This window comes from Rattus norvegicus, chromosome 19 (genome assembly GCF_036323735.1).
Source record: "Rattus norvegicus strain BN/NHsdMcwi chromosome 19, GRCr8, whole genome shotgun sequence".
Classification (NCBI taxonomy): Eukaryota; Metazoa; Chordata; class Mammalia; order Rodentia; family Muridae; genus Rattus; species Rattus norvegicus.
In genome coordinates, this window is record NC_086037.1 from 41504561 (window position 1) to 41514478 (window position 9918).

General features: G+C 44.3%; 1 protein-coding gene across 1 annotated transcript; it reads right to left on the reverse strand.

The window, feature by feature from the left end:
- Window positions 1-2160: 2160 nt before the first annotated feature.
- Or10k2 (olfactory receptor family 10 subfamily K member 2) lies at window positions 2161-3105 on the reverse strand. The gene has a single exon (NM_001000537.1). It carries the CDS (start codon window positions 3103-3105, stop codon window positions 2161-2163), a length of 945 nt encoding a protein of 314 aa, NP_001000537.1.
- Between the last annotated feature and the right edge of the window lie 6813 nt (window positions 3106-9918).

Consider the following 9918-nt stretch of genomic DNA (forward strand, 5'->3'; position numbering starts at 1 on the left):
CGTGTGACATCGGTTTACTTAGTGCCTTTTCCAGGACGTCTTTTAGGAAACACGTACTGTGTTGGTGGACCATTGGGCTGTTTCCCATGGAGTCTGTTGCCTCGTCTTATTGAGCAGTAAAAGCGTATCAGCTTGGAGTCGAACTTCCTTCCTCCCTAGCCATTTCCTCTCCGTGTCACCATAATTCCACACATTATTACTACGAGTTGAGTTTATGCCAGAAACTCAAAGGCTGGGGTCTCAGGACACTCAGCTGTAATTTGTAGCCTAGGCAGAGGCCTGCAGGATTCTGGACTCTTCAAAAGCAAACTTCAAATCTCAGAACTGGACCACTTCAAGTCAGATTTAGGGTTTAGAGATGAAGTTATCAAGGTGTGTGTGTGCATGCGTGTGTGACTGGAATGACCAAGACCTTCAGTTTAAACTTGAGAGACAGAGATATATTAACTCTTTAGTCATATGGAAAAAAAGTAAGAGGAAGAATCAAATGCTTGGAAATGCAACTCAAGATTCATGACCTTTTTGATTGTTTGAGTTGGATGGGGCATTGTTCATTTTCTATTTTAAGGTTTTTATATTATTTATCAATTGTGTGTGTATGTGTGCACATGCATGTTGGCATGGACATGTCATTGTATGCTTGTGGAGGTCAAATGATGATTCCCCTTCCATCATGCTTGTTCTAGGGCTCACACTCAGGGGTCCAGGCTTGGCAGCTCGAACCTGTGCCTGCCGAGTCACTTTGCTGACTTTTATACTCGTGACCTTTCGATACCCAATGATCTTTCTGCTTGTTAGTCCTCTGCAATCTGACCCCAAGCTGATCGTGTCCAGTATCCTTGGAAAAGAACAAGGTTTGAAGGCTCCTTACCAAGGCTGATGTGTCTTCTACAGACATCAGGGGACTTGCCTTTACAGTTAAGGTGCCATATTTACGTGTTCTACCCTGTTAGTGAGAGCAGTCAGTGCGATGAGGGTCGCAGGAGAGCACTGTTCAGCCAACACAGTTCTATGTATCAGTAGGGAAACCATCTCAATCCTTAGTATCAGTTTGTCATCTACAAGATGCAACTTCTCATGGCTGCTTTATGGTATACGTGAAGCAACATTTTAAAGAAATACCATGCAGTACAGACTTAAGCAATTGACATTAAACAGATTCATATTAGGGCCTATGAGTCCATTTCCTTTTCATGAGACAACCTGATAGGCCAGAAGACTGAGGTAATTGTCAGGCAAATGAAAAATGTAATCAAGTGGCTACATAAATGAAACCGGGTTTGCTTTAATATTTAGTTTTCTTCAAGCCCCATCCCCATAATGCCTCAAGCTCCAAAGCTAAGGAAGAAATGAAGTAGACTGACATTCTAAGTTTTATTTATTTTATGTTATGAGTATGTGTGCCCAGCACCCGAGGGAGTCAGGATAGGGCATTGAGCCTACTAGAACCAGAGTTATGGATGGGCTTTACTCTGTAAAACAAGCAGGTGCCAGGATGGGAGATCCCTCTTCTTTTTCTCTTATTTCAGTCCCTGGAAGGTCTATTCTGCCAGTCTTCATCAATAAAGAAGTAATGTGTGGAAGAAAAGGAAAAGAGGAATTAAAAATTGAATTCAGAAACTGTAATTCACAGGCAGATCCTGGGAGGAACCACGGGCAGGTGTCTGGACTGCAATGTTCCATTTGTTTCCTAGTCCTTCCTGAAGAGACAAACAGAGCGGCTCTCTTTAGCTCTGGCCTGAGACACGTGTGGACTCCCGAGTCACATGAAGGTCAGATGCAGACCTTTCCACATGGTGAATGTTGACTAAAATAGGCTTTGAACTTAGATTTGTCCCAGTGCATGAGACAGTCGTATTCATCAGATACCCTGATATTATCAGCATACAGTATAGCTGAATAAAAACTTAAAAAATAATTAATTAAAAAAGAAACACCAAGGTAGATGTTTCCTGACTTTCTCATGAGAGCATTAACTGGCGATATCAGATACACCAAATTTTGTATACTGGTAGTTGTTCAATTAGTTCATTAAAATTGTAACTTAAAATTCTTTATTCTGACCATGAGGTTCCGTCGCTTACTTATTCCCATTCTGAGAATTTCCCTCTCAGTCCATTATTCTTAGTTATTTGAGAGAAAAAAAAGGACCTAAAACATTCAACACTGTCTTAGGGTAACCGTTCTTCCTATAACCCTATGAAGAGCTGATCTGAATTCCTTGTTTCTTAAGCTGTAGATGACTGGGTTGAATAGTGGGGTTAGGATAGTGTAGGACACTGATATCAGCGCATCCTGGCTTGAGGAGTAGTTGGACTTAGGCCTTAGGTAGATAAAGGAGGCACATCCATAATGCACTATGACAACGATGAGGTGAGAGGCACAGGTGGAAAACGCTTTGTACCTGCCCAGTGTGGAAGGGAATTGGAGGATGGCAGAAATGATGTGAACGTATGATACCAGGATCAACAAGAGAGGGATAACCAGGACCAGAGCGCAAAGCAGGAAGATGGTGATCTGAGTGGAGTGGGGGTGGTGAGATGCCAACTGGAGAATAGGGGAGATGTCACAAAAAAAGTGGTGGAGTTGATTGGAAGAGCAGAAGGGTAGATGAAACACCAGGGATGTGATTATCTGTGCCACAGTGAAGCCACAGACAGACGCGGCAGCTACTAACCCCACACATACCCTGTGTCCCATGAGCACCGTGTAGCGCAGAGGGTGGCAAATGGCCACGTGGCGATCATAACCCATGGCTGCCAGCAGGAAGGAGTGAGAACAGCCGAGGAAGAGGAAGGCGAACATTTGGATGGCACAGCCGAGAAAGGAGATGCTCTTCCTTCGAGCCAACAAGTCAACCAGCATCTTGGGTACAATGACGAAGGTGTAGCAGGTCTCAGAACAGGACAGGACTGAAAGGAAGAAGTACATGGGCATATGGAGGGCTCGGTCTAGCACAATGGTGGAGACAATCACAGCGTTGGTGCTCAGAGTGAACAAGTAGAGGAACAGGAAGACGGCGAAGAGCAGCAGCTGGAGCTCGGCCAGAGCTGAGAAGCCGAGGAAGACAAACTCTCTGACTACAGTCTCATTTACACACTCCATGGAGGCTGTATCATCAGAGATCAGCCCCAGATGGTGAGGGGCGCGGAAGAGATCCTTACACCTTAGAGAGGCGCGGGAGACCGACAGCCATGCTGCATGCGCTCCCAGGGTTTTCTTCTAAACTTGCCACTCCTCCTCCTGCTTCCTGTTTGTCCAAGAAATGAAAATTCCAAGTCAAGGGGTTGCACCCGAGGCGATGTCTCCACAGTAGCTCTGATAACACAGCCCCAACGTTCTTAAAGTCTTGACAGATCACTGTATCTGCAACTCAGTTCTTTTCTGAGGGTCTGTCCTCCCTCAGAGAGAACTCCGTCTTTCTAGAGGATTCTGGCCAACTTTTACCACTTCCCTCCCTCCCTCGAAGTTGCCTTTCCCCTATGTCTTCACCACGTTGTCCCCTGATGGCAGATTGATCTTCTTATGTATAAACCATATTATAACATTAATTCCTTCAGAAGATTTTATTCCTGGCTACTGCATAGTTCAAACTCTTTACTTATTTCAAAGTGTTTCACTTGAGCTGCCCACCCTGCTCTTCTGAAGGGGTGTGTCTCACAGGACAGGAAAGGGGGACGTGGTGCTTCCTTGTCTCTGCTTGTTTAACTTAGCTGATGCGTGTTTTTATTTATTGATGCTTTGTATTTAGGCTGCATTCAAACCACACACTCACCAAGCCTTTGGGTAATTCCCAATAAAAGGAATTCTTTCCTCCTCAGACCTCACACAGGCATGAAATGAGTCACTTGATATGACATTCTCTTAATTTTTGAATTGAATTTGGAGTGGATTGTTCTGCTAGCTTTTTTTTTAAACTACATTTTGTACCCCCTGAGGGAAAGATGTGAATGTGATAAATATCGTAAACACATGCAGCTTTCTTGCGTGTTAAGTCACGTAAAGGACTTAACAGCTTCTCAGCAAATTATTATTAATGATTTTGCAAGGCTGCCGTGTCATCGCCGGCCTCAGCTCTGGGTGGGCTCTTCTGAGAACCCAGAGTCCCAGTGTCCTCAGATCTCTTTCTTCTTGGGCATGAGGATGGCTTAGTATCAATTCATCTTAAGCATGTATGTGTCACATGGCCTTGTTGTCACTCATGCAAACCTTAAAGACAAATCTAGGTTTAGAAATTAGGAAAAGGAGTGGAAGAGAACCTGGGTTTACAGTTGCATTGTTTAGTTATTCCGAAGCTTAATGCATTCGCTTCTCTCTAGAACATTGGTACTGAAGGAAGTGAGGAAGGTATAGTATCTATGTATGCATCACATTTAAAAACAATTAAAATTATTACCTTTACTACTATTAATAATAGTTTGACAACGTAGCCTACCTTAGGAGAGATCTCAATGGAAGCTGGCAAATAGTAATGAGAAATGCTATGTGACTACAATAATTCCCAGACACTGGATGTTCCGTCATAATAAATATATAAATAGGTCCTGCTCTAAGGCATCTGTTTACTCATGGTTCAAAGCTTCAAGAGGAAGAGATTATTGCTAAAATTAGGATGCTTGAAACATAACACATGGTTAGAAGCACTTGTGTACATTCTTGGAAAACAATGTTTTAAACTCATCTTCGATTCTTTTATCTGTTGTGTGACCAAAGCATTTTGGGTACAGCATTTATGAGTCTGAACACTGTATAGCAGCCATAATTCTAATCCAAGCAAGTAGTTCCAGTGCAATACACAATAGCTCTTTGTGCTTCTGCGGGAGAGCTGTCTTATTTCTGACGTGCTATGTTTTATAATTGTTCTTAACCCCCCCTCAAACCTGTGAGAGGGACAGATAGCCGCTTCTTCCCCTACTCCCTCTTCTGGTTCCTTGCCCAAAGCCTCACATAGAGCATTTTACTGACTGATAGTTTGGTAAATCTATTCACCATCCTAACTCCAATTCTTAAAATTCTTGGCCTGCTAGTGAATTTCTGCAAACCCTCATGCAGAGTTAGATAACACAGGGATAAGATGTGCTTTGAGTCCTGACAGATTCAGGCTTTATTTCTGACTCTGACTTGCACCGATGTAAATCCTGTAACTGATTTTTTAACCATTCTGGTGAAATGAGCAATTCATGCTTCTCAAAGCTAGTGGGGGTTAATAGAGATCATATATTTACATATATAGTATCTATACATCTATATCATATATGATATATGTGCGCGCGCGCACACACACACACACACACACACACACACACACACACACCACCACCACCACCACCACCACCACCACCACCACCACCACCACCACCACCACCACCACCACCACCTTGAAAATTAATGCAGAAGCTACCAGGGACCAAATTTTAGCGGCTGTCCTTTTCTGTAAGTTGCTTCATCATGGAGAGGGAAAGGATGCTGCCTTCTTGTCTAAGCAAAAATTTCAGCACGGAGGGAAGGTGAGCACGAAGTACCACCCTAAGCTGAGGAGGTACTGGCAACTATTAGCGCTGGGAGAGGGGAGGTCAGTTTTCTGCCCGCACTCCAGTGAGGGTCACACATTCAAGAGTATTTGCGCAGCACGAATTGGACCTGATGGGTTAAATAAAGACAGTTGTGTGGGCTGGGAAGAGGAGACAGTCTGAGGATGCGAGGTAAAGAGTTGAATGCAATCAATATGCATCGTAAGAAATTCTCAAAGAACTGATACACCGAGAAAGGGTGGGGTGGGATGGCTGGCAGCTTTGCGAGGAAGATGCACATTGCGTTTTGCACTTTTTTGGTTTAGGAACAGCACTGGTAGGACGAGCTCCACGAGTACTCCTCAGGGCACGGCTAATTCTCATCACTTACAAAAGGGGCTTAGGAAGCCAGAGCTGTGAGTGTTACAGCCATGGCTGATCTTAAGGGAAGTTGATGATAGTAAGGGCGGGAAGCAGATTAACCGCGTTAGCATCGATTGCTCTGTCTGGGAGACATTGCTCCTCACTGTGATTCTGACTCATGGCATTTCACTCTTCGCATAGAAGTTTTTCTTGCATTTTATAATCCACCTGTCTGCTCTCGTGCATTTCTGCCTTTGTTCTTGCCTGTTTGTAGTTTTGTGTTTCCAGAATGCACGGATCCCTTACCCCTTTCAGCTACAGATATTTGTACATTTATTGAATTATCAACACCGTGTTGTGTTAATTTTTTGCCTAAATCTTACCTTGCACCTCTCTCCACTTTGTGGAAAGTTTATTACTTAACTTCTCACAACTAAAATGAGTGACTTGCTGAATTGAATGACGAGGTCTACATAAATTAAGGCAGAGCAACAATTAAGTTAGCTTAGAACAGGTACAGAATTCATGAGTCTAGTTTTGTAGAAATTCACTTCAAGGTTAACTATTCCTGACTAACGTGGTGTGGAACCTGCATCTTTAAATGTGGCTTTCTTCTTTTTGTTATTGGCTCCCCTTCAGGCTAGACCCACCAGCCTTCTCTCTTTCTTACCTGAGATGTGAAAACCTATGTGTTGTTGTTGGTAGACATTTAATCTTGTGTCCTGGTGTTAATAGTGTCAGCTGAAGGAAGATGTCTGCTATCCATGAATGAGCTGCTCTTTTCCTTCTTCTATTCCTGAGAAAGCCCAGTGACACAGAGGCACCAGGACAGAAGACACATTCACTGCTAGAAGAAGAGGAAGTAAGAGGTGAATTAAAGTCCGCTGTGTCTACTCAGAGGGAGATATGGGGTCATAGTCTGGAGTCTGGGACCCAGACCCAAATCAAATGTAATCAGCCTCCTCATGCCCTTTTATATTAATTAGCCAAGCATCACAGTCACGTCTAATAGTGACCATAAAGTGCTTCCTTTTTGGTCGTACGAGGTCTTCAGTGGGTCTCCTGATGCCAGAGTCATTGCCATGGAGATGCTGCACTGGGTTTAATTAACAGCTTGGCTGGTTGTAGAAAATAGACACAAGTCACCAAACATTAAGTTCCTCAAAATTGGGCGTCAGGGCTCAGGGCATGGAATCCTCTGAGTCACAGATGCAACAACTTCAGAAGATTTGATCAACCTTAATTTACTGAGCTCGTAAAGCTACAGAAGAGAATATTTATGCACACAACGCAGCGTTCTAGTCTCTAAGTTAATATTGTGACTCTACTCCATCAGACAAAAACTAATAAGGCCAGCCGGAAACACTAAATGAGTGCAGAGTGCGGGGAAAATGAGTGATAAAATAATCCTAATGACATAAACAACCCCAGTTTGGGCATCTCCATGCCCTCGGGCTGCAGCTGATCCAGAACTCCAGCTGTTGGTCCACTCCTGTCCACAGGCCCAGCCTCAGGTGGGAGTCACATTTGTAAGCTCCCTCCATGAGTCTGACTTGGTTTATCTGGACACAGATCCCAGCTACATGCCAAGTCCCAGTTAGGATTCAAGTCCAGGATCTTCACCCTGTGTCCTCCATCCACGTCTCCCCTTCAGGCCCAGAGAGGAGTCACATCTGTGATCTCTCCTGCTCCAGGTCCAGCCTGTATCCAGATCTGTATGCTCTTTTGCTGAGTGACCAAGGTCCTTAGACTTGTGCTGCCTCCAATTCTTCCTTATGGTTGTTAACCTTTGGCTCTTGTAGTCTTCCTGCCTCCTCTTCTACGACGAGCCTTGAATCTTTGAATTAGGAATAGGGTATATGTTCCCTTTAGGGCTGAAGGTTCTACATCTCTAATTCTCTACACGTGTCCAGCTATGGGTCTCTGTGTTCACCATCATCTACTGCAAACCCAAGTGCTGAGTACAAATGTGTGCCTTAATATCTGGATGCCATGATAAATCATGAGGACTTGGTTTAATACTTACGTTCATTCCGTAGAATAACGGTAATATGTTCTCCTATATTCTATGAGCTGTGTAGCCCTAGGTTCTTGGACCAACAGTGGGGCCAGGTATGAATTTCATCTTGTGTAGTGGACCTCAAGCATCATCAAAATGGGGTCAGTTACCTCCCCAGCGTCCATGCTGCTATCACGCCAGTGAGCGAGTCTTGCCAAGCACTCATTACTGTGGCTCGCAAGGTCCACATCTGTGAATGATTGGTGGTTATTTTCTCCTCCGGCAGCACATGTAGCACCTTGTAGCAGAACGAATGCTAGCCAGTAAGATGAAGATTCCATGACAGTACCCACGTGATTTCTCCAGAGTCTATGACACAAGTATGTGGTGCTTCGACAATAAAGTGTTACCCATCAAGTTCAGGGCAGTAGCCAAGAACATCGGAAATCATCTGTAAGGTTTGGTGGTCTACTGGGCAGTAACTACAAAAGAAGTGTCTTCTTCCTCGGACGGGGCTATTCGTTAGTCTCTGTCGTCACATTCTAGGATAACTGCATTTTATCTCTCTATGTCCATGGATAGAGCTATTTTAAGGTGTTTCTTCAGTAGTTCCCATATGACTTCTGTCTGAAAGTGTAACATTCCTTTCAGTGTCCCTCTTCTGCTCTGTCCTCCTCCCCATACCAGTTTATCCCTTCCTGTTTCACCATTCCCTTTTAACGCTTTATACCAGTGTGCCCCCTCTCTCTCCTCTCTTTGAAAGCCCCCTCCCGTGGCCCCTTAGTGATCCCCTGACACCTATGGTATTTCAGATGAAGTATTACATACCTACAGAGTCAAAGCTAACATCCACAAAAGAGAGGAAGCACGAAGTAGAAGTGTCTGTCTGTCTGCTTGTCCTGGCCACCTCACTTGGAATGAATGTTTTTAGCTCCATCCATTTACCCAAGAATTTCATGCTTCCATTTTTCTTAACAGCTGAGTAATATTCCATTCTGTAAATGACATTTTCATTATCCACTCATCAGTGGACATCTAACCTATTTCAGGTTCCTGAGCAGAGGTCGAACAGAGCAGCAATGAGTATGGATGAGCTGATATCTCTGTCACAGGAGGCAGAGCCCCTTGAGTCTATGTCTAGTGGCATAGCAGGATGACATGGTAGGTCTGTTCTCAGCTTTTTGAGGAACCTCCATAATGGTTCCTAGAGTGGAGGCACCAGTTTGTATTCCCACCAACAATGATTGAGTGTTCCTCTTTCCCCACACCCCTCCACCCCCTCCGCAATGCTCCCTCTACACCCCTCCCTACATCCCCTTTCCCTACACCCTCTCCTTATACCTCCTCCCCACAGCCCCTTGCCCCACCCCCGCCCCACAGCTTCCCGCCTCCCTATACCCCCTCCCTACACCTCTCCCCATCCCCCCTCCCCACACCTCCTCCCTAGACCCCTCCCCCATCCTTCCTCACCCCATCCCTTCCCCTCTAAGATCACCATCATTTTTCTTTTAATCTTAGCCATTCTGACTGGGGCAAGATATCAAGTAGTTTGATTTGCGTTTGCCTGACCACTGAGCATGCTCAGCACCAGTCTTGCGTGTCATATTTTAAGACTTCTCGTTAAAAGGAAAAAAAAAAAAAGACTGCATCGTTCAGTCCCATGTGCTATTTTTAGGTGGATTGTTTCTTTTCTTTTTTTCAGGGATGAAGAGTTGGCTCAGTGATTAAGATCACTTGTCGCTCTTGCAGAGTACTGGAGTTCAATTCCAATACTGTCATGGTGGCTCATAACCATCTGAAACTCCAGTTCCAGGAGATCTGGTGCCCTCTTCTGACCTCTATGTATGGTACACACACATTCAGGCAAAACACTCATACACACGATTATAAAAATAAGTTATTTTAATGCAATCTATTTTGACCATGTTTTCTTTACCCCCAACTCTTCCCGGATTCTATCTGCCTCTGTACCCACCCAACCTCATGTTCTTTTTCTCTCTCCCTGTCCCAAAAAACCAACTCAAACAAAACAAAAATCAAAACAAG